Raw genomic sequence first — 26,371 nt, 5'->3', positions numbered from 1 at the left:
GAGGGAATCATCTGCATGAAAGTAAAATATTTTAAAGATATTGGACATTAATTAATTGCTGAGATCTAATGCAAGGTGAATTACATCCCTCCTTCTAAATGTAGAGAATGATTAAATATTTATTTCAAAGGAAAAGTGGTGTAATACTTAGCCAGAAGAGTAGATCTCTGCAGGCAAAGACATTATTCTGAAGTTTTGTGTTCCTGAGATGTGTCTTTGCAGAAGATACTTTCTGGCAGTTTGTATTTACTTGGAATTACCTTTATTCTTTAAATTTTCTTATGCAATACTAGAGAAGATAAAACCAGTAGACACTATCAGCTTACACATATTTTTTGTTTTAGGGCCAATAATTGAGCTGCAAGATATTAATCTTATGGATTTCTGGGGAAGCCTTGGTGACCAGGAAGTTTGTGAGGAAGTCAGTGAAAGTTTGTTCTTGTCTGAAACAGAAATTTCTGAGGCAGAGATTTTAGGATATGAATCTATAGATGATGATAGGCAAGAGACTGACAGAATGAGCACCAGTGTTACAGAAGAAGTTGTTGAAGAAATGGACATGAGTGAAACGGAGACTGGAGGAATTTCCAAGGAGGAAAATGAAGCAGCAGAGCCAAGTGCTTCTGAAGTGAGCAAGGAAGGTGAGGATGCCATGTCAGCAGTGGAAAGCACTGGCCTTGAAGCTGCTGATTTGGATGGAGAACCTGGATCTGGAAAACCGGAGGAATCCATCCTGGGCAGTGAGCCTGAGACAGAAATAAAACCAGAAGATTATACCTCAGACAGAGAAGCTGGATCAGAAGGGCAAGTTAGTCAAGAGGACAGTGGAGTTACAGGGATATCACCTGAAGGTACAAGCACAGCCTCAGGAGAGGGAGCTGTGACAGACACGGACGCCACTGACTCCCAACAGGCTGGGAAAGAAACCTCTGCAAGCAACGAGAGCCAGTCTGACCAACAGACAAGCTCAGAGATAAGACTGCATGACCAGGGTAAAGTATTTTCTTTTTTCTGACAGACTTTAATCATATTCTATGTATATGTTTAGATTGGTTTAACTACAGGGTGTTTTAAATCCATTTCAAAACCATGTGAGTGATTTCTGAGTTGAGAAGACCATAAGCTTTGCTATATCTTCTCAGCATGGTGTTTTCTGCCAAGGTTTCAGAGCTTATTCCTCTCACAGGAGGCAGGTGAGTCACTTTGTTGGTGATCTGTATTCAAGGCCCTGAGCAGACACTTTAATTCACGGAGTCTGTGAAGCAGCAGTATTTTTATAATAAGGAGAAACTTTATGTTCTGTTTGACTCTGTAATATTACCATAGCAAGACAGGAACCTGAGCACATTAAATCTAGAAATTACTTAAATAACTTTTAGACTGTGACTGCCTATAGGGAGATGAGCTATGAGATCATCTAGCAGGAACCTTTTATTTGAATCTCTCACTGTGTTTCCAAAGGATGATCCTACTTCATTGTCTACAAAGGCCTTTGTTCTAGGAAGGCTGTGATCAGACAACTGTGTTTCAAAGAGGTATTTTCTTAAACATCCTAGAAGGGCCAACCTCCTTGCTAGCACTCTGGGAACACTCTTGTGTCTCACGGTTCAGAACACTGCAAGAACCAGGCCTGCATTGTCTGAACAATCCAGTGACAGGTTCATCATGTAAAGCTGATGCTACAGCCCCCTGGGACCTACAGCTTTCTGTGGTAACTCCCAGTGCACAGCATTACCCTGTCCTTCAGTCAGTCCTTGGATGTGCATCCTGTCTGTCTGGGACAGCAGTCTCTCAACGAGGTCTTTGTCTCAGACAGCCCCCTGCTGAGTAACAGCAATTCCAGCTCACCTGCAGTCAGGGTTTGACCTGGCTCTAGGATGGCATCCATGCCAGACTGGATCTGCAGAGCTGCTATTAGAGCACTATAAGCAGATTAAGGCCTTTACTCAGCATGGAGTCAGTCTGTATTCAGCTGTAATTTCCCTGGATAGGAAGTGCAGGATTGAGGGCTGTGTTGATAGCTGCCACGTGGTTGGCTTTAGGGCAGCATTTGGCTTCCTGTGACACACGGTGCTTTCTGCCTTTCAGACTCAGGTTCCAGTGTGGCAGAGATTCAGAACCATCAGGATTCTTTTACGAAGAGCTTTGCTGCAAGCTGCCTCACCCTGCCACAGTTTGTACAGCTCATGGACAATTTTGTTGGTGAAGACATTTCTGTGCCTACTGTGAAGAGGCTTACTGCATTTATCAAAAGAGAATACAAACAGACAGAAGAGGAAAAAATTAAACAACGAGAAAGAGTAAATATTGATAAGTTTTGCTGATCTCATGTCCAAACAAAAACCAAGCAAATGCCCACAAACACTTTGCAAAGTCAACTGTTAATCTGATGCTGGCAGAGCTCTCCACTTGCAGCCTTGCATCCCCTGTTCCTTCAGGAGACCTTTTACCCCTTTGTTTTCATTCTAGATGCTCCCTCCCTAGCCCTCAGCTCTGGAAGTGATGACAGACTCATCCTGTTAGAGGTTGTCTGTCTGTCCTAGAGCTGGACTCAGTGAGACAACAGTTGATAGTTAATTGTGAAAGAGCCCAAAACATTCCATTCTGCTTATTCACCTTTATAATAGCCAAGAACCTGATCTCTGACCTACTGCACTGGCATGTACATAGAAGGTTGTGGATGTTTGGGGAGGATTTTAAAACAAGTGTGTTTGGGTTTGTTATGTGCATGGCTGGATGTGAATGGGCACAGGCTTATTTGGTTTTAAGTTACAAGGTACTCTTGCCATGTGTTGTAAAAAAAATATTCTCCTTCCTCATGCCCAGCATCAGTGTGCCTCATATCACTTCAGGTCTGTTTTGTGGTGCATTTCTCTAGCTGTGTTTTCCTCAGACCTCCTTCTGGTTTCCCTCTGTGCTGCTGACCTAATTTGAATGAGATATTGGCTCTGACGGCTCCATAGTCCTCACTGAATACAGCACACACTGCCAGGATTTTGGCCTTTGAGTGAATTCCACTCCAGCCAGTTATCCCTCTATGCTGGGTTTAGAGGACAAATGGTAACATGTGTTTGCTTGGAGCCCACACACTTCAGGGCAGCACCAGCAACATAACAGTGTACAGAAATATGAACTGTCACATCTCTGTTGTCACTACAAGGCTGTGGTTAGCTCTTGCTGGGGAGACATTTGTGTTCTGGGAAACTTGCACTTACCTGAGCTGACATCACCTTAAATCCAGCACAGGCTTAATTTGTTCACTGTGAAATAACTCTCTGCAGTGCTGATCCTACCTGGTAAACTGAACTGTCACCTGTGTTTAGTGTTTCTAAGTTATCTCCCAGGTTTAATGATTCATCTCTAGCTCTGAGCCGTGTATGTACAGATTTGGCCTGGCCCGTAGGAATTATGTGATTGGCACAACCACTGCAGAATTTTTGATTTTTACACTTGTGTAGTGTCCCCATTTGTGTAGTGTCCAGCATCAGTGTCCAGGAGTTACCAAACACCAGCTGTTCCTCTGCTGCAGGTTCACCGCATGTCTCACGTGGCCCAAAGGAAACATCTTTTGGAGGCACTGTTTGAAAAGTGGGACAGCAAAGCATGTGGGTCCCTGGACCTGGAAGAGGTGATTGCTGTTCTGAGCACATTCAAGGGACACAAGGGAAAAGAGGCCTTGATGAAGGGTAAGGAAAAATCTCTGCTCTGTGAGAACAACACAGGAGGCCTTCAACCATTCAGTGACAGGGCTAATGAGGCTGTTGCAAGCACCAGTTTGGTTTTGCAAGCAGTCATAAGCATACACACTATGAGGTGTAAAATGGGAAGGAACAGTTACCCAGACCTATTTGTTAATGCATTGCTCCATCCCCTCCTCCTGTGCAAGATTCCCAGGCAGAGAAGTAGCCCAACGGTTTAATGACACTGGAGTGAGTTGAAAAATTATTTCAGCTGTAACATGCAATGTATACATGTGATATGGCAGTGAAAAAGCACACATAAAGCCTGAGGACATGTTTGCACTTTTAGTCCAGTCCATCTGTGGAATCCAGCTATTTTTAATAGATACATTTTGCTGTGCTTCCAGCAGGAATGTACCTCACAGGAGAGAACAGCTTTCCTTATAGATCTCAAATAGCCTGTAGTTATTCACACTGTCACACAGCACTTAGGAATTACAGAGCAGCTTTGAGTATCACTTCTCTGTTGGTTATTTCACTGCATAAACTTAGCAAATTTGGTCCTTGATAGAAAAGACTTTAGTCCAGCAGAAGTGCTGCAGGTTCACCTGAACCTCTCTGGCAGCCTTGTGCATATTAACATGTGGGCATGAGGTGCTCTGAAACACTGTATTAACAATTAAGAACATCTCTACCTGTGTGCTTGGGTGGACAGGTTTGGTTTTTTCATCTCCATGCTCATCTTCATGTTACTTATTCTGCTGTAAATCACTAAAAATGGCTCACTTTGGCAACCACCAAAATCTCTTTATCCTTTAGCTCACTGAAGGCAGCTGGTGGGGTGGGGAGCACACCAGTATGTCACTGTTAATAATCTCCAGGCTGTCCAGCCAGGAGAAACTGGCAGCTCACTGCTCTCTTGCATTCAAAGCATGCCAGAACATACCATGGAAATATGGAAGGACACAGTCCCTTCCATGAAGGGCTCATAAACTAAAGGACAAATAAATAGAAAGGGAGAATAGCAAAATCAATACCACCTAGCAGCAGCATGAATTATTTCTAGCTGCCTCAACCTAATGTCTCAAGGGTGTGGGACAAGCAGGTTTGGGGGAAGGGTTCACAGACATTGCACTTCTCCTGGGTGGAAACACAGAGTAAAAAGTGAGTAAAATTATTTGATTGTCCTTGCAAGTGAAAAGTGTAACATTAGATATAAAGGGGAAAATAATTCATTATGCTATTGCTCAGTAGTGAAAGAAGTGATCATAGCACATTCAAATTCATGTCTGTTTTTTTCTGCATCCCTTTCTTCAAAGTGAGGAGAAAGTGGTGGTAAAAATTCAAATATTTTATATGATCAAAAAAATTCTCCATCCTAGTTCTGTCAGAAAATCAGAAATTAAATTAGAATACTGAATGTTCCTTAGATGATGGGCTGGATAAGACAGCATTAAGCATCATGACCCCACCATAATTGAGGCCAAGTAAGTACTTGCTACTTCTTCAGCTAAAATCTGTGATAATGATGATAAAATGGTTTGGATTGTAAGGTATCTGTAAAGATCATCAAGCCCAACACCCTGCCATGAGCAGGGACATCTTCGGGTCCAACAGGATTTGAAAACAGGATGCAGAAAGAATGATGGGAGCATCAGTCAGAGATGGCATGAGCCCGGGGCTCCCGGAGCCAGGCAGCGCCTGCACGTTGCTCAGGCTGTGCAAGAGCACCCCCGTGAGCCCAGAGCCGGGGCTGGGCACAGCCTGCCCGCGCTGGGACAGCTCTGACAGACCCGCTGCGGAGCGAAGCAGCACCAGCAGAGAAACCAGCGCTGTGCGGGGTTCTTTGTCATGGGAGGGAAGCAGGCATCTAGAGAAAAGGGTGCATCCAGTCTGGAAACTGGAGATTACCTGTTAGCGTGCCCACTTCCATGTAGGAGACAGCTAAAAGAAGCTAGAAGGAAGGGCTGGATGGACTCCACCCGAAGCCTGTTTAGGTCTTGTTTGTTTCCTATTTTGCAAAACTGATTCATCAACTAAATTTTCCCTCTTATTTTCTTTTTTTTTTTTCTACTAGCAAAGGAAGAGCTTTGCTCCCGATACCCACAGCTCAGTAAAGTGGGGAAGCTATCCCCAAAGGCATTCCAGATTTTCCTTGAATTAATTGCTTCCAAGTTCACTGGCAATGAGGATGAAACTATGGATAACTTGGTGAGTTTCCTGACCACAAGTGTGGAACAAAGTCACATCAAGAGCTTGCAAAGCTCAGCCAGGAGGAAATGGCTGCAGGATATCCAGAAAGCGGCTGAGACCAGCGGAACAAACATGGAACCAGTGTACAAAGCAGTGATCAAGGCCCTGTACCAGGTAGGCATCCTTGCTCTCCCAGTACTGAAGGGATCTCAGGGATAATTTTGTCTCACTTATGGAAGAGCTGATCCAGGGAAATCCATAGTTGTAGTTTTGGAGCTTCTGAGATGAAACACACCAGAGTCAGTTTAGGAAAAGATGGTTATTTTGTAGTGGAAATAGTTTCATTTTTAATTTACAGCTGCAACTTTAGCTGTTTTTCTCACCATTAAAGCACTCCTCAAAGCCAAACTTCTCGCAGTGTAGCTGAAGTGTTCTTGCAGTATTTTCTAGGTTTGTAAATGTGGCAACTCCGGTACTCGTTTGGGTTTTTTTCTAAAAGGAATCTCCTATTGGAGAATAAATCCACAGGACTTTTTCTTAGGCACAAATTATAGTTAGGGATTATTTTTCTATTTACTTCTCCCCATTAGCAACAGGAAAAAGGAAATCAGTTTCCCTTGCCAATCAAAATACTGAGTGTTTGTGCTTGTCACAGTGACACAGCCACATCATGGGGTGGGTGACACACAAACTCGGTGACCCAGAGCAGCATCTCAGCAAAAATTAAACAATTGCTAAGTGCATTAATTAAGTGCCAGTGGCTAATGTACAGACTGTAATGGGGAACATTTGGTTGCTAGGACATGGAAGCCCACGGGAATAACAAGACAATCAGTGCATACATTGCCCTTTTGGAAGAGAACCAGCTCTCCCCAGAGCAGGGACAGGTTCTCCTGCGCTACGTGGCCTGCACTGCAGACAATGCTCCCTACATCCTCAACCGAGTACTGCACAGAGACATGAAAGGAATCAGGTAAGGAAAGCTGCAAATACCTGTTCCTTTTCCTCTAAACTGCTTGGAATGTATGGGGCAGTGTTTGGGATGCTCTGGAAACTGAGGTTGATGGAGTACTCCAGAGAGGAAATCTCCCAAGAGACTGTTGTGGAATGATCCAATATCCTATACATATTCCACATGGTCTGCTTAGAACTGCTCTGTTTGGGATTTCACTCCTTTCCTTGGGGAGAATAGCTCACAGTCTAATAAATCTCATCCTTTAGCAAATGTCTGTGGCATTGGGCCTACATTTTCTTCTTTAAAAATTAATTCCCTTATGCCAGTTTATATCCACAGGATATTTTTGAGAACAATGCCTTTCCTTCCCTAGTGTTTATGCTATAAACAGCTTTCATGCTTCTTCACTTGTCATTTCCAAAAGCCAGACATATTTGTCTCTTTAAGCATTGCTGCCTCTAACCTATTAAATGTAACTGCTACTTGCTTCTGTATTCCTTTTCATTCCATTCATTAGCTGATGTTTTTAAAATGTCCTAAGGATGAAAAGTGCCTCTTTATTACCACTGCCTTTGGGATGCAAGTGGTAAATGTGGTATTGCTGAGTGTGGTCAGGGTATGGAGCTCACACCTTCCTTCTCTGATGCCAGAAAAAAGGGAGACATCAAAGCTGCAGTATTTACTGTTTCACTAAAGGTTTTCTGCTCCTCCTGACAAACCTCGTCATAAATTTATATTTCAGCTTTGCAGCCATTGACCAGGGAAAGCCAATCTATGTTCCAAGAGTTCAGCACCACGGAAACATTCACTTCTGGAGCTCTGATGACCATGAGGAGGACAAGAAAGGTTCACTCCTGGTGCTGCCCCTGCATGATGCTCATTGGAGAGTTTTTGGTGTTCTAGGACTTGACACTCTTCGGGACCAGAGTCATACATCCATCTTTCTGACCCATGAGATCACTTTCTATGAGGTGGGAGCCATGAGAAAGCAGTTTGTTACTCCAGCCTGCAAAAAACTTGTGAATTTTACATGTTCTGAGAAAATGTAAGATGTACAACTAAAAATATATCTGTGGGTCCCCTTCTGCAGTATATGGTAAAAGGAGAGCACCTTATCAGTATCCTGCTGATTAGCATCTTATCTGAAATTTATTATGAGGTATCACTTCATCAATAATTTATTTAATCTTTCCTGACTAGGATGTTAATTGACCTTTTGTGCAAAGCCCAAAGATAGCAGTTTTTATTTCCTGAAGCTCTCAATCTCATATTTGTGTTCATTTCTATAAAAGGACACAAAACCTTACTTTTTACGTGGTGGAATAATTAAAAGTGACAGCTCTCCGGATTTCTTTGGGATCAGCCTCACTGTGGATGCATCCTCTGGGCAGCAGGGAGCGCAGCAAACCAACCTTACCGGTCCATTTGGCTATTTCCACTAAAAAGCAGCTCTGTCTGGTTAAGGACTTGGCCGTGACTGGGTACTGAGCACTTCAGGGCATCATTTGATAAGGGACATTTCACAGTCACTTTTCCGCTTTACAAATTCTGATTAAAGCAATTTGTCACAACATGAACATTTCCCCAGCTTTTTTCTCCAAAATTGTGTGAAATTGTCTGGCTCACTTGGAGGATTCTGCTTTCACAGGGAGTTTGCCATGCATTCAGCAAAGCCTACCACCACATCTGCATGCGGGAAAATGTCCTCCAAGTGGCTGTCACTGCTCTGGACTGGTTGTATCCCAGGACACCCAGCATCCACGCTGTCACAACCTATATGGTGGAACCTGGCACAGACAAGGTACTGCAGAGAAAAGGTCTGGAATCATCAGGGGCTCAAAGGCTGCTCTAGAGAGGAAATGCCATCTCCAGCTGCCTGTGTTTTTCCAGTTGTTTTATCATTAAAGCTGAAACCTGCACAAGATTCTTGTGCCTGTTCATGCAACAAAAAGGGTACAAAGGTAGAGATGGAAGATTCCCTCTGTAAAGGAGATCCCTCTTCATTCTTTTCATCCTTCCATGTAAAAGAATTCAAGAGCACTGCTAGTATAACCCTTTTTCAATGTGAAAAGGGTGTATTCTCCTACTTCAGTGCTCACTGCTGCATAGCAACCAATAGAGCAGAACCCCACAGCCATCCATCCATCCATAGCTTTGCTGTCTGGGACTTCAACTAGTGAAAATGCTTCTCTCTGGAGATCCTCTGCATGTCAAATTTATGGTATTTTATAGGGACAAGAGAATGTTCCAGCTAATATATTAGCTCTTTCTTCTGAACTTATGTCAGCAGCCAAGATATAAATACAGCTCAGGAAGTGACTGGTTCCCAATTAGCCAGCTTGCAAAGGCAGCCCCACTCCATGCAGGTTATGTTCCAGTTGTTCAGCAGGTACTCAGGCCCTGGGAAGCTTGTCACTTCATGTACCAGTGAGTTAAGAAGACAAAAAGTATATGCAATATTTAGGACTGATCCCATGTCATCCCAAAGTCTGTATGACATCTGCTGCAGTCATAATTCAGCTGCTTCCTCTGATAAGCATGGTTTATGTTGGCAGTGTTCTGTTGTCATTCCAGGCTCAGCACTGTTTCCTTGTTAGCTGCCTGATAGCCAGGTCACTCGGTCCCCTCTGTGCTTTTCATGTGTCAAGACACACTGACACAAACATGACATGAGAAACGACTCAAGAGGATGGGAAAACCTCTAGGCCTGTGGGTGTTCCTCAGTGTAGAGCCTGGGGTGGATTAAATAGTCTGACTGAGGGAGGTCCAGGGCACATTCTTCACCCATCTCTGGGAATAAAACTTAGCAGTGCTGGGACATATCTTTAAACAATCCCATTGCTCTTGAATGTACATGGGAGTTTCCTATAAGAAATAATTTCCTCCCTCTCCAAGCTTCAAAATGTCTGTACCTTTCTTGGATGCAGCTAAACCTTTCTTTTCTCTCTGGCAGAACTATGCTCTGTGCAAGATGATCACTACAGATAACACAGGACAAAAGGAAATCCACAGGTCTCCCATTGTTCTCCTCAGAGAGGAAAACCTCCTCAGGTAGGCTCCAGCACCTGCAATGGGACTGCTCCCCTCTGCTCCTTGACTCAAGCTGCACCAGGCTGACCCACATTACATGAAGCCCCTGGCAGAGCAGCCCTGGGAGTGTCTGGCTGCAGCTCTCACTATCAAGGCTTCTGCTGTGTGTGCACAGGGCACTGAACTGTGAAGGGCTGAGGAATATTTTCTCTTTGACTGCAGGCTGTAAAAACTTCTGACTTAATGCTTACCAGCTGAGCTGCCAAGGTTTGCAGAATTGCAGCCTACACAGGCCATTTTGCTCTTTAGAATAATCTGTATTTTTTCCTGGCCATATTAGTCTCATTTCCTTCAATTATCTGTTTCCTTCCACTGCCAAGATCCTCAGACTTGTCCTTTAAGCATATCATCCTTGTTGTCAAAGTTGCCTGAACAGCCATTTGCAGTTCCAGCAGCTGTTTTTACTTTTTATAAGACTGTCTAGAACAAACGTCAATGCAGTTAGAAACAGCAAACTGCTTTTAAAGCAAGATCTGTTAAATTCTCATGATTTTCAGTAATCACCTTGACTAAGTAATATCGTGTTCCTAATGCTATTTTTTCCTTTGTGAACATGCCTTGAATGCTACTTAGAGCTGTGCAAATTTCAGTTCAAGGAAATAAACTACGATTTACTAATGTAATACCTTTATTTTAACAACAAGAGATGAATGGCATCTTAAATATGCTAAGTAAATCACCAAAACAACCAGGATTGTAAACCCTAGCACATTTCATTTCAGAGATTACCTGTTCAAGTGCACAGACAGTTCAGAGGTCACTCTCACTTCTATCTATGGAGAACACCACATTGCAGTACCTCTCCATGACCTATCAAGACAAACTCTCGGCATATTTGATATCAGCATCAGCCAGCACAAGAAATTACCGCCTCAGGAACAGAAAGACCTGCAGAAAATGCTAAAGATGGCCCAAGCTGCCTGCTCAGAGATCCTGCAGAGGTCTCTAGAGGAAAGAGAACCAACACAAGTGCTGGGTATTGTGCATACAGATGGGAGATAGTTTTTTGGGGTGAAATTAGGAATCTCAGTAAAACTGTATTGAAAAGTATCCTTCCTACAAGTATGGAAAGACAAATACAAATCCTTGGTAAATATAAAGTACTCCTGAGCAAGCCTCAGAGCTTAGCAGAGTGGAGTTAAACAGAATGGGCAGATTTTAACTCTGGCTCACAGGATACTTGGTGCTGAAATCAAAGGTGTGAAGCAGACACCTTGTTGCCCTCAGGGATCTAGCACATGAACTGTCAGTCAGTAATGTAAGTCCTCAGTAGCAGATGTTTCTGAGCAGCTTCTTGGGAGGTTTGTTTTTGATTGCAGAGGCAGAACGTGTGACAAATGTGAGGCACGCAGGGATTCTGTTCCACCGGTTCATGCTGCAGGAGCTGCGTGAGTGTGTCCTGAAACTCGGTGCTGAGAGCTTTGATGGAATAAAGAGCTGTGCAGAGCCCCCAGCTCTGGTACACGAGGTAGTTAAGGCTGTGCTGCTGCTTTTGCATCCAGACTGGAAGGGCTCAGAGGAGATTGAGAGCTGGAGTCAGTGTAAACTGGTGAGAATTCAAATTCTTTAGAGTTTGCTTTCTATTATTCCTCCTCCAAGAAGACGCAGTGGAATTTGCCAAGGGGGAAATGGCAGTGAAATAATTAATTGCCTATAGATTTCCTATATGTTTCTCATCTATCTTTTATTCTGTAAGCTTTTCACAAACACCCTAATCTTTTTGTTCTCTGCATTGCAGAAACTTGATGACAATTTGATTCAGGAGATTTATTGCTTTGATCCAACTGCTTCATCTGTGCAAGTTGAAGCAGAGCTGCTGCTGGACCTCATCATTGGTAAATATCATAAACTCATTGGGAGGTTACCAGGCACAGTTCAACAATGAAACTGTGTCAATGGCAATGTTCAGCTGAGTGCTTTTAAGGGCCTTACTTCAGAAATTAACTTTGATTTCACAATAGATTAAACAACAGGTAATGGGTCCTCAATATCAGCAGTCTTTTTTGGTCAATAGAAATCAACCTGTTGAATTTAGACTCAAAATTCACTGCCTTCAGAAAAGGGGAGCAGATCAGCTTTGAAACCTTCCAGAACAAGTGACCTCATTGTAAACCTCCCGATAAGCATGAAGAATGAGGGTTCTTTTGGACAGCAGTATGTAAAGATATATGAAGAATGATAGTTCTTTTGGCAAGCAAGTCTGCTTCAGACCTCTGTGCCCTGCCCTGGGGACTGACCCATCTCCAAACAGGAACACACAGTGTGAGCCCTTCTCTTCATAAACACCATCTGCCAAGTGCTCAATGTACTCACAGGCCATAGACAGGAGCTCTTTGTCAGTCTCTTTTTCTCCTTTAATGAACGTGAGCTTTTTTTGGCGCCAGAGCAGTCAAGAGGCTGTTATTATTATTTGCAATATCTCTGTAAGAGAAATTACTTGTTCTCATTGAGATCTCTCTCTTTGTGATCTAATACAAGTCTGAGAGGCCTGTTAAAAGCCAAACGTGGACAAGAGTTATTGCTTTAGCTGGGGATATTTATCAACTGTACCCTGCCTGCTGATAAAGAGTAAACACTTGAGGCAGTGATAGTTCCTTTTCATGTGTTCTCCTCATATATATTAAACTAATTCACTGGAAAGAACAAAACAGGCCTAGAGCATCCAGTTTTCTGACAGTTAGAGATGCTGATATAATTAGATTAAAGAATGTAGCTTTGGAAACTGCAGATGTGCTAGGAGAGGTTGGTTTCCCAGGATGGAACCTATTCTGAGAGAGGAGTGTCAGATCAGGGGTGTGAATGCAGGTATAACTCACAGTTATGGGAATTCCTTTAAAATTCCTACACTGAACATCAGGTAATGTCCATATGTTCCATATATAAGCGGTAGTTTAGCATTAAAATATAGCAGAGCACTTTGTACAACTGTCCACCCACCACAAAATAAGACAAATTGTAGTGGAAAGTCAGCACTTGACAGGTCACTGTCACAATATAGTTGTGTGCTTTACAAGGCATCACCATTCCTGGAATTACTGGATTCAGGGTAAACTCTGCTGAGGGGATGATTTTCTGTTCTTGTGGCAACACTGCTCGTAGTTTTGACTTTCCCTGTTGTACTTCCAGCTGTTTGTTTGTTCCAGGTGTCCCTCAAGCAGCAGAGTGGCAGCAGGATTCTGCTCCAGCCCAATACCTGTACCAGTGGCTTCACACCTGCCTGGCGCTCGTGGAGATCGCAAAGAGCCAACACACTGAACAAAACCATCCTTAGCCCCTTTTGGTATCTACTGTGCCTCCAATTAAATCTCTTAATTTCTCATCTAACCCTTGTGATTCTGGTGTTTCACATATTTTATTAAATTAACTGTTGATTTGTGGTTTTTTTATGCATAGGGACTAGTATTTGTTGTTAAAATGGCTTAAATCTGTTAGGGATTATTAGTTAAGATGATAGGGAGTTTGTTAAGGATTACCAAGAAAAAGCAATAAAAACATTAAAGGGAAGAATTTTGCCAGCATAGCTACCGAATTTTAAAGGCTTAATAAAAGTTTTAAGGGTTTTTTAAATTAATTCTGATGGGAAAATGAGAAGAAAGGATATCTTTATGGGTCCCAAGTTACAAGGCTCATAAATGATACAGCATTAATTTTCAAGGTTCAGTCTCCTTAAAGGACCTTTTAGGAATAATTTAAAATAAAGGCTGTTAATCAGCATTTTGTAATGTTCTTCTGAACATGTTGCAGAAAAGCCTAACACTATTAATAAAACACAAAAAGCTTTCTTATTGGGATAAAGCTTGAGATTACAGCAACTGCACTGTCTACAGTGAGATTTAATCTTTCCAATAACGTCCCTTTGGGCAGAATCACTTTTTTAATAACATTTTGGGAAATTAAACTCCTCTTTCAGTCTTTAGCGGGAAACAAGCGACAGGTCGGTGATGGGGGGGAGGAATCAGCGTGGCTCCTCAGCCTGGGCCCCAGGAGCGTCTCGGGAGCTTTTCCCCCTCAGGGCTTCTCCCTCCTCAGGGACCTTTCCCGCCTCTGCCCTCAGGCGCCCCCGACTCCCCGCGCTGCTGCCCTCAGGGAGCACCGCCATCTCCCTTCCCTGATCGGCAGTTTCGCCCCTCGACAACGAGCTGTTAAAAAAATCCCCCGCCGTCTCCAGCCCCCTCCGCCCGCTTTCCGCTTCCCTCCCGGAGCGGGACCGCGGCACGGTGCCGTGAGGGTCTCCGGGGCGGGCGGGGAAAGTGCGTGGGGAGGACTCGGCCGCGAGGAATCTGCGGCGGCGGAACGGCAGCGGCTGCGCGGGGGAGGCGGCCCGACAAGATGGCGGCGCTGGGCAAGCAGTGAGTGCCGGCAGGGCCGGGGCGGGCGGGCCCCGCCGGGCCGGGGACAGCGCTCGGGGGGGATCTGGGGCCGGCGCTGAGGGCAGGGGAGAGCGCTGGAAAACTCTTGCCCAGGGACTCGCTTGTCCCAGGTGTCCGCCGCACGGCCTCACTGTGTTGGCCTGGCTTTAAAACTGTGTTTATTAAAAACAAGCAGAACTCGAGCAGCGGGCAGGCGCTTGAGGGTGTGGGGGTGTTGCCTGGGGGTGTTTTTCACTCTTACGGAGGAGAATCTCCTCAGTGTTCCCTCACACCTCCCACCCTCGGGCACAGCCGGGCCTGCTGCTCGGCCTCCGCGGCCGGGTCAGACGGAGCTGAGGGCGGGCTCAGGACTCAGGGAAGCAAACAGCGCTCACAGGAATGGTGGGGTACCCCAGAATGTTGGGGTGTACCCATGTGTGGTACCCCAGAATGTTGGGGTGTACCCATGTGTGGTACCCCAGAATGTGGGGGGTTTCAGTCGGTTCAGCCACACACCCTGTGGCGAGCTATTGGAGCGAGCGATGGACTCAGGGAAAGGCAGCTGGGCGAGAAACCCCCGATTTGGAGGTTGCTCAGCACCCAAAGGAAGTGGGTTTAGCACAGAGATGGACCTTGTCAGCAGAAGAGTTGTTTGTGTGTGGTTAATTAATTGGAGCGCGACCTAATCTGGCTGTAAATCATATCCTTTGCTATAGCACCTGTGGTCTCATTGTCAATAAAACATGAAATTACAGCACTGCAAACATAGGCATGGAAAGTGCTTGGTATAGACTAAAACGAAATCCTTTCAGATTAAACAGTTGGTATTTTAAAAAAAATTCTTACTTCTCTGAGAGAGAAAAGAAAATTACTTGGAGAACTCTGGACAGGAGGGATTTGTGTCCTAATTTAGGACAATCATTGCATCCAGAAACTCCATGGGAAGTGTCCAGTGTGCTCTGCTGCAAAGGCTGCTCACGTATAACTTCTATACCTTATGTTGATGCTGACCTTTTACTTCTCAAATGGTAAATGGCAGATCTTTGGTTTGGAATGTGCTATGTTGTAAGTGATGCTAAAGGTAACTTTTTTTTTCCCCTCTAGATATGGGCTTATTATGCCCAAAAAGTTGCCGCAGAAAAATCTTGTTTCAAAGAAGCTCTCGGTGTTTGCAGATGAGTCAGATGAGGAGGTCAGTTCAACAGTTTTCTTCTGAAATTTACCCTGTATTCTGCAAATTTATTTGTGTCCAACCCTTAATGGCTGCATCAGGTTTTGGCAGTCATTAGGATATGTGTCAGCATTTTGGATTTGAGTGTGAAATATGATCTGTATTTTCTTTAGTACACATTACATGGAAGTGATATTTTTTTTGTTACTTTCTGTCAACTCTTCCAGAAATTCAGAACATGTGACAATCTGTTTGCCAGGATTAACTGTAGCTTATAAAGAGATTTGTTGGCTGTCACTGGTGAATGCCTGCAAATAGAAAGACCAGTAGTAATCAACAGGTCTCACTCAAATACTAAGTGTGGTAGTTATGTGTGTTTTACCCTTTAGTTCATTCCACCCAGATTTGATGTAATTGATTTTATGACGTTCATATTGGGAACAAAAGCAAAGCTGTACAACCCAAAAGTTCTACAGCAAGAGAAGATGTATGATATTGTGTGAGAGTGTTCTTTTCTATAATCTTTAATTTTTAATTTCTTTTAAAGTATGAGATTCAAAATACTCTGTCTGTACCTGCCCCAGCAGAGGGCACTGTGTGCTGTGTAAATCCCACCTGGATGTGCTGCTGGAAGCAGGGGAAGTGCCCAGGAACAGGCTGGGATATGAGCTGGGCTGGGGTTCTTACAGAACCTTGTGCTACAAACATCCTCTTTCCCCCCTTGAGCTTCACTCCATGCTTGCTCTTTTGTGTGGTCAAGAAAAACAATGCTAATAGAGCATCAAATAATTTTGGTCAATTTCTAACTCACCAAAATATTTACTTTTAAAATCTGTTTTTATTTTAATGAAGTAGCAGTTGTTAATTTTATGTCACAGAAAGCCTGGATTTAGCAATTCCCAGGCCGTGTATACCTGGTTCCATTAGAAAATCTGGAATGTTGCTGTTGAAGGTGTCTGAGCTCATGATTTACAGGGCAGGAAAGGGCTGAGGACCTTTCTAGTGATGTCCACTCAACCCTCAACATGAAACTGCCTCAGTGCAGCTTACAGGACACAAATGTGTTTTAAATCCCATCTCTTCCCTCACTTAGCTGTGATCTCAGAGGTGCATTCCTCCCCTGTGGCTGTAAAGAGAGGCTTTCCTTTAGGTACAGCTGCTGGAGGTGGTAATGGAGCACTTCCCCTCTTAGATGGGATTTGGTGTCTTTCTCTGCATTAAGGATCTGACCCCACATTTTCCAGATCCCAGGAATAAGCTTCATTTAATCTGTTGTCATTAAATGTTGTGTGGTAGGTTTGGGAACCTCCCTAGGGGATGGCTTGTATTTTTTTCCTTCTTCATTTTCTCTTAATATCTAAACATTGAAACAAAAGAATGAATGTTAATAATTCTAGTAAAAATAATATATGATGCTGTCTGCCAGCTTTTAGCTTAACATCTCAAGTATCCTCCCTTTCAGAAAAGCTCACAGATTCACTGTCAAAGTCTTTTATAAAAGCTCTTAAAAGTTGTTGTGCTCATCAGTATGGTACATACCCAGCAAAAAGTAATAATCTCATAACTGCCTTTATCAAAGAAGATTGTTTTTTTTTTACAAATCAGAATTACTTTATTAGTTCAGTAATGATTTCAGAGCTTCTCAAGATAAGGAGCAGCATTTGGGAGGGGTTTCATTTCCTGTCTGCGACTTTATCAGTCAGAACTACATCTCAAATGTCTGGAGATTATGTATTTTTAACTGAACTCTAATAAAGTTTGTGCTGGGAAATCTGCAGACCTGACTTGTCTGTGATTATATATTAGATACCAAACTTCTGCTCCCTTTTTTTTTTAATGTTACTATGCATTTTTCACTCAGATTTTGCCTCTACTTGTGCTGAAGGAATTTGGATTTTTTTTTCCTTGTGGTTAAGTACATTAATGGCTGTTAGTTGCTGGAGATGGTCTTTGTGTTAGTTCATAAGAAACAGAGCATCTGGGATGGAAATTTTCTGGAAATCCAGTGTTGAATGGGAAAAGGTGCCTTGTCAGTCTGTTGTTCATTGTTCCTTTTTACCTTTGGAGTTTAGTTGAAATTATCTCTGTGGTACAGCAGATAAAATTTCTGGTTTGTGATTGCACCAGAATTACCCAGTGTATGTTCCTGTACTATACTCAGTCTTTCCAAACTCATTTGTTAATACAGGATGAAAAAAAAGAACTGCAAATAGACCTCAGTCGGTGCTAAATTTGGGAGGGAAATTGTGGAGCCAGTGTGAACAGTTCTGTGAATGTATCAGCTGGATTTGGTGGGTTTTTAGTGACCACCTACAAGATAAATGGAGTGTTTAAGCAGGCAGAAGCTGAAAAGAAGCAGAAAACTCTATCTTGTAGACTCAGATTTTTAGTTTTGTTTATGGATGCTTCCATTCCCTTTGCAACTTTTCAAAGGAAAAGTCTGACTAAAAGGATTTGCTGAGTAATTGATGTTGGTGCTGACCAGAGTTTTTGCAACAGTTTGCATGCAAAGTAAGGCTGGGTAAAGGGGCTCCTAGGAAAGAGTTTTCTGAGAAGGAGGAAGTGGAAAAGAATCAAGATGATGTATGTAAAATCAAGAATAATTCAGAGAAGGAAGGTGATGTTGCTGTTTCTCATAATACGAACAGTGGGTTGTGTTATGGAATCACCAAGTAACTGGTTCAATCTAAACAAAAGGAAGTTGGGTAGTTAAGGTGTGGAACTCCTTGCCACAGGATACTGTGGCATGGCCAGAAATAGAAATGGATTCAGAAATGGATTAGTCAAATCAAGGGATGCTCTTGGTGTCAAACAATGGTTCAGGTGCATCCTTCAGTTCAGGAAGTCCTTGATCTGGTTTCTGGAAACTAGGATGGAGTGCTGAGAAAAGCTAATTCTGTGTACATGACTTGTTTTTCATGTTCATTCTCTTGATCTTCTGCTAGTAGCCATGGCTCATAATGTGTGTGAGTTGAGAGAGGAATCTGTTGCCTGATGTGATTTTTGTTTTTTAACTCCATGAAGACTGGAGTCTCGTGTGCAGGTTGTACTTGCATTGTGCAGTTCTCTGTGAGGGCAGGCCATGAGGATTCACTCCTAAATCCATGTACAGGAGCGTGTAAGTGGCTCATTTTAGAGTGAGAAGGAGCTAAGAAATCGAGAGAACCATGAGAAATGTTAGCAGATTGGGGTAATTCATTGTTTGATTTTTTTTTAAATAACTCTCAGTTGTGTGCAAGCTGTCCTCCATGGTCTGGTAGCAGTGGGGGACTGGAGAGCCTCATTTCTCAGAGTTCCTTGATTTGCATGGATTCTATGTCCTTTCACAGGATAGGGTTAAAACGTTTTCTCCTTTCAGAAAATATTGAATTATAAGCTTTGTGCTTCAGAAGAATAGCTTGACTAGAGGGAGGGAAAAAGTATGAGACAGATTGCTGAGCTTATAGGCCTTTAATAAATGGGCAGTTGATAAGTAAAACAATACAAAAGGACGGGAAGTTCTCATCTGTCAGAACTCAGAGCACAACAGGAAATTGTCCACCATAAACCACTGGGGAAGGTGTTTGTTTTCTGTAAACTTGCTGCCAGTCTGGAGAAATGGCAGATGGACTTCTTTACCATCATATGTCCAATAATGAGGATTATGTATTATGTGAGTGTTTACCTTATCTTTGTAGATCAGTGCATTTATTACATGTAGCCAGACAAGGAGAACATTCTGAACAGGGTTTCAAATATTTTGGTGGAATGGAGCTTGTTCTGTAGATGTAACTGCAGAATCTGTTTTGTTTTTCACTGAGCCCCTGCTTTCTGGAATAGTGCAGGGGAGATTCTTCACTGTTGAGGTACCTTTCTGTTAAAGCAGTGTTGTAAAAGTGTCCCACAGAGGAAACCTTCAGGGTGACCCTCAGTGTGTCAAACAAAGGACCATCTTCTTGCCCAAGCACCAGGAGGAAATGGAGGTTTTCTGTGTAATGCTGATGTGTGTTCTCTGCTAATATAAATGGCTGTGTATGGTTTATACTGACTCACTTATAGCCTTTTCAAAAGAAGATATATGTTATAAAATTAACTACAGCATTGTAAATTATTTCTCAACATTAGTTCTTCAGAACTTGAGTTCTTCAGTGTTGAAAGCAGAGCTAAACATGAGATGAATGAAGCCAGGATTCTTGTAGGTTTTAAACTAAATAATCAACTATCTACTTCCCCCAGTCAACCAACTAACCAGCTACATAAATAAATAAGGGACTGTATCCAATTCTAGTCCAAATAATCAGCAACCACAAATTACAGAATCTCTTTGCCTTTTTTAAATGTGACACAAAACATGTATTAGTCAAAGTTGCAAGACTTGGGAAGTTGCCAAAATGCAAAAGGATTTTTCCTTCCTCTTTCTGCTTTTTAAGATTAAGAGATATTTAATTACATAAACAAGGATACAAGTCCTGCCATTACAGTGGATCTGTTTAATAAACATTATCTATTATCTATTGGTTGAGAAAAGATAGATATGTAGTTTAGGTCAAAACTAATTAAAAGAAAAAAAGTAAATAAAATGCAAAGCCTTTTTGTAAGACAGTATGGTTAGAAAACATTTTCAGTAGGGATCTGTTTCTTCTTGGGAAAGATTAGTATTGCTATTTTGTAGCATGCTTATCTTGAGAAATGAAACAGTAACATTTGAAGTACATGCTGTTTAGCTGTGTTCTTATTTCTGAAAATACACAGCTAATGATACAAATGAGACTTGAAATAAATACCAAATCCTTGCAGAATTTTGTATTTAACTGTGAATACAGTGAATCTTTTTTCATGTGATTGTCAGTATCTCTGCTTGTTATGCTACATCTCTGATGGACGTGCAGGAAGAATTCAGTATTTTCTGTATCACACCTGTCTGTAATTGGACTATTATATAGTTGTTTGGTAGAATGGTAGAGAATCTGTGACAATGTAATTAATTTTGTTTCTGTAATGCATCCTTCCTACAGCCAACTGTTGGGGAAAGTCTTCAAAAAGAGGCATTGAAAAAGCAAGCAATGAAACAGGTAAGGGACTATTTTTAATTTACTCCCAATGTTCTGATGAGTAAGTTTATACTATAGATCTGTTTAAATTATGATATAGGAATCAACTATTTGAAAATAGTAAAGATTTCATTATTATTATTTTGACATCTTTTCTTCTCCTCTTCCCTGTTTTTGTTTTAGACGAAACTGGAGATTCAGAAGGCTTTAGAAGAAGATGCTACAGTATATGAATATGACAGCATTTATGATGAAATGCAGCAGAAGAAGAAAGAAAGCAGTGCTAAATTGTTAGCAGGAAATGATGACAAAAAGGTCAGTACCTGAGAATGTATCCTGTCTGTTCAACTCTGGCTGCTTGGGGTAACATGAGTGGTTAATTTGTAAACTACAAAGCAGTGCTGGATTATCCTGGCGAGTGATACTTTCATTGTTACTTATTCTTGTTCATTTCAAGGCTCTTGTAAGGCTCTGGATCAAAGGAAGGCTCACACGCCTTAAAAGAAGGGCAAGGCTGTTACAGTTGGGAAGACAGAGGGATGAAAAATCAAAAAACCATTTGTTTTCATTTAGAGTAAAAGACCTCCTAGTCAAAGATGGGATGACTGTTTTGATAGAATACAGCAGCCTGTCTTGGTACTGGGAAACCTGCTGTGTTAGGGGTGTGAGAGGAATGGCAGTTTGTTTTGGGTAGCTGTCAGTCAGAGGGAAAACACATTAGAGTAGCTCCTGACAGTTTTCTTCCATTACCAACTTGATTCAACATCTCCATCAATCCCAATTTGTGTTTTCTCAGGCACCACAATTACCTCTCAGCATGGTAACTTTTTTCCCTTCTACCTCAGCCCAGATACATCCACAATATCCTCAAAGCAGCCGAGATTAGGAAGAAGGAACAAGAAAGACGAATGGAAAGAAAAATTCAGAAAGAGCGTGAAATGGAAGGAGGAGAGTTTGCACACAAAGAGGCTTTTGTGACTTCAGCCTATAAGAAGAAGCTGCAAGAAAGAGCTGAGGAGGAGGAGAGAGAAAGAAGAGAATCAGCTCTTGAGGGTGAGATTCATAGTGAAGTAATTGTCCTGAAAAAGAAGTAGGGCCTTGTACATGATGTAGAATGTATTCCTCTGGTGGTCTCTATGTGAGGGTTGAGATAATTAAAATCAAAGAGGACCTGATCAGCAGATCCTGAATCAGATCCACCTTGGTCTGTTACTTTCCTTTGCATGTGTTAGATATGGAACAGAGGAAGCTCCTCTGTTTGTGTGCCAGTACCATTTGGGTTGGTGATTTATTTTCTGAGAGAGGGTCAGTTGTTGAAGGAAGACTCGTAAGTCTGGGGTACAGTGCTGTTTCCAGTCCTTACCTCAGACATTCTGGTCAGCATCAGGAGTAGATGTGAAGCACAGGAGGTAGGAGCATTAGCTGGAGTGGACCTCTGAAGGTCCTGTTCCAGCTGTTCCACCTGTTCCAGCTGCCTGCTCCAACCATGGTCTGCTGTGAGGCCAGATCAGGTTACTCTGAGCTTTTTCCACTTTGGATTTGAAAACCTCCAGGATGGAAATTGCAGTTGTGAGTTGTTTGTGATGAGTATTTGTGGCACTGTAAATCCCAACCTCTCTTTCTTTCTCTCAGCATACCTGGATGTGACCAAACAGAGGGATCTCAGTGGATTCTACAGACATCTTTTAAACCAGCGTGTGGGGGAAGAGGAGATGCCAAAATGCAGCTTCCGTGAAGCCAGGTAGGATGTGATTCCAGCAGGGTTTCAGGTATGAAAACCAGCACTGGCTATTTGTGATTCTGTATTCACTGGAAGATTAGACAGAGCACTAAAACCATGGTAAGGTAAACTGGTAATTTCATGCAGCTGATGAACTGAATTATTTGGTAAATAACTCATGATCATCATCATCAGTGACACATGAAACAAGCAGGACAGAGATGCTGTCTGAAAGGTATCAAGAGGACAGTTATGATTGTAATCCTGCTTGGTATTATTCTAACCTACATTTTCTTTGGTTTACATAATATTTAGCAATCTGTATAAGTTACACATTTTGAATCATGAGGAAGACAAGAGGTAAAATAGTGAGCATAGCAGTAAGCATTCATAGGAAATGAATATGCTATGAATTGCCTGTAAAGAATGTGTCTCTTCACTTTGTACTTACTCCACATTTAGTTGCATGAAGACTAAATTGAGTGTTGGTACAGTGGTAAAAGGAAATGAGTCAAATACATGGGAAATCCAGTGGAAGTATTTTGAAATCTGAATATGTGAACATTCCAAAGCAACGTAATGAGATGAGACTGAATTATTTAGGTGTTTAACATGGTAACATTCTGTGGATAAATGTGGATGAAGGGGATATTTTTTGTATGCAGCAATTGGATAATTTGAGACAATTAACTCAGGTTAAACTTCATTTGATAGAGGTTTAAAGCATGGATGTCACTAGTTAAGTGTTTGCTATCACAAATAAAATGCAGCTTTCATCAAGAGATCTTCTAGGTCTTGTATTGTTAGAAAGTAAATTCTTAGCCCAAGTGGAGAAGGTGATCACTGAAATTTCTTAGCTGCCTGAAGGAAGGGAGTTCTGCATGAAGTCTTCAGGATGATGTGATTTTATATTTTGTATAGAGAGCATTTGAAATTATGTTTTTTAATCTTACAAATTAAGGAAACTTCCTTTAGTGGCACATACAATTAATTCAGGGGAAACAAATTGTCCTGTAGTGTTTCCAGCAAGGCTTTCAAATAAACTCAGGTGTATATTTTAATTTTGTTTTTATTCGTGGTGATACAGCAGGGTACAGAGAGAAAACAGCTCCATTTTTAGATCTCAGAAGTGTCCCTACAGTGAGTCCCACCTTTGAGCTGGATTACTAAGTAAATTACCAAACTTTTCAGTGTAATTTTTAGTTGTTGTTGATAGGCTGTCCATGCCTTCAAGCATTCAGCAGACCCAGAATGTCACTGGTGGTGTGCTGAGTCATGAGAGAGCCCCACAGGCTGCTCCTGGAGCTGTGTGATGTAATGGAAGAGACGTGGCTTGTGTGAGTGAACATGGATTTCCTCATCAGCCAGAAGAGAATGGCAAGGCATAACCCCCTCAGCATTTTGAGTCAGCATTTTACATGTAAGGACATTTGAGCTGTAAAAAATTGCTAATTTCTGTCTAGCCACAAGTGAGATCTTCAGAAATACTGGATCAAAAAACCATGTTCCTCTCTCTGTCCACAAAACACACAACCTGCTTCTTCTCTGGATAGTTACTTGATGTGAATAGAGGACCAAAGACGTAGGAAGACCTGTAACTTGCCAGCAGGCTTACACAGGCTTACAAGTTAATGGTTTTTTTTCCTTAAGTGAAGGCTGCACAGACTTTAGCATAGTCAAACTCTTCTAGATAAACTCCTCAGCTCACATTCACCAGTGAGACAGATATGGACACTTTGTGCTGGAATCCTGGAACCTGAGCCACAGACAGATTTGCTTTCTTAGACTTTTCAGCAGCATCTCTTGCCTAAGTCCTGACCAGAAGTCAGTTTGTAGAAAGGTCCAGATTTCAGGCTTTTTAATGTTGTTATTCTTTTCTAATGTAAAAAATGTAGGATAAAGGAAGAGAAACCTGACACTCAGGATGAACCCAACGAAAGGAGCAAAAGCCCACTGGAAAGACAAAGAGTGAAGCCCTCTAAGAAAGAAAATAATCCAGATGCTGATACCGACCTAGGAACTGATAGCAGTGATGATGACAAGAGACACAAGCATTGTAAAGTAAATTTGAAAAAGAAGAAAAGAAGGGAGAACTCTGTGAGCAGTGAAGAGGAGGTGAAACATCACAAAAGCCAGAGGCATTCCAGGTCACCAAGCTCATCCAGTGTGGAGGAAGAGCCATGCACCAAAGCCCAAACAAGTCACCAGAGGGGAGAGAGCAGGCCAAGCAAAAGGGGAAGTGATGAACAGTACAGGGAAAAGGATTATGAGAGAAGTAGGACCCATGAAAAGGATCACCAGAGGGAAAGGGAAGAGAGACACAGGCATGGGGATCACACTAATAGAGATCACCACAGGAGGAGGGAAGATCAAGATGATAAACAAAGGGGGAAGGAAAGAAAAGAGAGGGAGGGGCATGGCAGAGAATGGAGGAGGGCAAAGGAGAGAGAGGAGAAGGGCTCAGAGAAGGAACGAGAGAAAGAAAGAACCAGAAATGATAAAGATAGATATAATGACAGGGAGAAGGAGAGAGGAGAGAAATACAGAGAAAGGGAAGATCATACAAAGGAGAGGAGAGAGAAATATGGCAGTGAGGAAAAGAAATACAGAGAGAGAAGAGAAGGTACTCCTACATCTTTGGAAAAAGGTGGAGAGAGTAATCTGGGAAAAGAGAGAAAGGGAAAAGACAGAGAGGTGGATGAGAAGGGAAGCTCCAGCTCTGGAATGTCTGAGCAGAAACGTAAAGCTGGAGAAGAAGGGGAGAAAGATGAGAAGGAGCAAGCACAGAAAGCACCTGAGGCCCTGAGCAAATTTGCCAAAAGGAGCAACGAGGAGACGGTGATGTCAGCACGGGACCGGTACCTGGCCCGGCAGATGGCCCGGGTCAGCACCAAGCCCTACATCGAGAGGGAGGAGGATTGATGGGCCTGGGCAGTCAGCCAGGAGGAAAGGCCACTGCTGTGCAGATCCCTGTGCAGAAAAGGTTGTCCTACCTAGTTATTCCTGGCTTTCCTTTGAGAAGTTGTGTGTCCCTTAAGAGAACAACTTCTGGAATGGATCAGTGGGTCTCTTGACACACACCTTTAGTCAGTCTGTACAGCTGAAATGTTAAATGTGGCTGGCTGTCCACCCTGCATGTCCTTGGTACATGAAGATTTTGGACAGACCTGGGAGTGTTATACAGTGTAAGGTGAGAATGCATCCCCCTGCTCCTTTCAGCAGCCAAAACAGTGAGCTCTGCTGAAACAAAGGTGTTCTCAGCCCTTAGGAGGACTCATTGCCCACTGCTGCCCTCAGAAATGGGGAGCAAACCTGTAAAAGTGGGTGAAAAAGCAAGAAAACCAGCCTGAATAATGACCTAGGAGATTTCTGTATGTAGAGTGGAGTTCTGTAAGATACATGCATATTGAGGTATGAATTTTGTATTATGTGTGGGTTTTGGTCTGGGGACCTGATGTACAGAAACAGTTAATAAAGTGTAAGATACATATTGGCTCAAATGTATGGGTCTTTTTTTGTGTGTAGGTTATTTTACTGCATTTTTTTGCATGGAATAAGGTTGATGAATCTGTTTTCATGTATTACAGTTGTATCAACTTGTTAAGTGATATTTTAGATTTGTCATATGAACCTTCTGTTCAAAGGTTCCTATTCAAGAATAAAATTATCTTCCAACTAGGTAAGTAGGATGTCTGACAGTGGTCATAGCTTTTAGAATACATCTTCAACACCTTTTTAATTGTTCCTTTCACTTTTTTTGTTGCAAGTTTATCACTTTTATCTTAGAATAAGGTGTACTTCTATGTTAAAAAAAAAGATTTTGAGATTGATGTTTCCCTAATGATTTTTTCAGCAGACTGAGCAATGATGCAAAGTGTGAGTAAATTTAAATGCAAATGCTGCCACTTTATAAAGGCTTGGGATGAGTTTTATATGTCAGCTAATCAAGTAGCTAAGCACATACTCCAGTGTGGAGCAGTTTGGTTTTGCTGTTCTGTGTAAACAACTGTAATGAGCTTTGGTTCTTCTGTTGGAATGCAATGAAAGTGTTTAGCAGTGGGCCAGGGGTCAAACACTGAGGGAAATCCTCTGCTTTTTGTCAGAGGCCTGGCTGGACTAGATATTCTGCTGTTACTGAGAATTGAGATTTTTATCTTTGCTCTTCCCAGAAGAGAGAGGCACA

The 26,371-nt window shown here is 42.3% G+C and overlaps 2 protein-coding genes across 3 annotated transcripts in view; both read left to right on the top strand.

The window, feature by feature from the left end:
* EFCAB5 (EF-hand calcium binding domain 5) overlaps positions 1-13,242 on the top strand; it is a 34,582-nt gene extending 21,340 nt beyond the window's left edge. For both annotated transcript variants that reach the window (XM_077188833.1, XM_077188834.1), the window contains 12 exons: positions 345-992; positions 2,089-2,300; positions 3,530-3,686; positions 5,758-6,047; positions 6,674-6,846; positions 7,571-7,799; positions 8,477-8,629; positions 9,782-9,879; positions 10,641-10,894; positions 11,238-11,467; positions 11,657-11,753; positions 13,062-13,242. In XM_077188833.1, coding sequence (XP_077044948.1) covers positions 345-992; positions 2,089-2,300; positions 3,530-3,686; positions 5,758-6,047; positions 6,674-6,846; positions 7,571-7,799; positions 8,477-8,629; positions 9,782-9,879; positions 10,641-10,894; positions 11,238-11,467; positions 11,657-11,753; positions 13,062-13,189 — 2,669 coding nt within the window. In that variant the 3' untranslated portion in view covers positions 13,190-13,242. The remainder of the gene's footprint in view (positions 1-344; positions 993-2,088; positions 2,301-3,529; positions 3,687-5,757; positions 6,048-6,673; positions 6,847-7,570; positions 7,800-8,476; positions 8,630-9,781; positions 9,880-10,640; positions 10,895-11,237; positions 11,468-11,656; positions 11,754-13,061) is intronic.
* Positions 13,243-14,171: 929 nt separating this feature from the next.
* NSRP1 (nuclear speckle splicing regulatory protein 1) lies at positions 14,172-25,690 on the top strand. Its single transcript, XM_054646887.2, has 7 exons — positions 14,172-14,267; positions 15,372-15,459; positions 20,433-20,489; positions 20,652-20,783; positions 21,314-21,521; positions 22,101-22,209; positions 24,084-25,690. Exons 1-7 carry the CDS (start codon positions 14,248-14,250, stop codon positions 25,108-25,110), a joined length of 1,641 nt encoding a protein of 546 aa, XP_054502862.1. The 5' UTR covers positions 14,172-14,247; the 3' UTR covers positions 25,111-25,690.
* The last annotated feature ends 681 nt before the right edge of the window (positions 25,691-26,371 follow it).

The sequence above is a fragment of the Agelaius phoeniceus genome, chromosome 20, assembly GCF_051311805.1.
Source record: "Agelaius phoeniceus isolate bAgePho1 chromosome 20, bAgePho1.hap1, whole genome shotgun sequence".
NCBI classification, from domain to species: domain Eukaryota; kingdom Metazoa; phylum Chordata; class Aves; order Passeriformes; family Icteridae; genus Agelaius; species Agelaius phoeniceus.
The sequence above is the reverse complement of the archived record's forward strand: the minus strand, read 5'-3'. Positions and strand labels throughout refer to the sequence as shown.

Coding starts and splice junctions, on each gene's coding strand:
- NSRP1 (XM_054646887.2), top strand. CDS start 14,248: ATGGCGGCGCTGGGCAAGCA. Junction 14,268..15,371: donor ATGGCGGCGCTGGGCAAGCA/GTGAGTGCCGGC, acceptor TTTCCCCTCTAG/ATATGGGCTTATTATGCCCA. Junction 21,522..22,100: donor AAGAGAATCAGCTCTTGAGG/GTGAGATTCATA, acceptor TCTTTCTCTCAG/CATACCTGGATGTGACCAAA.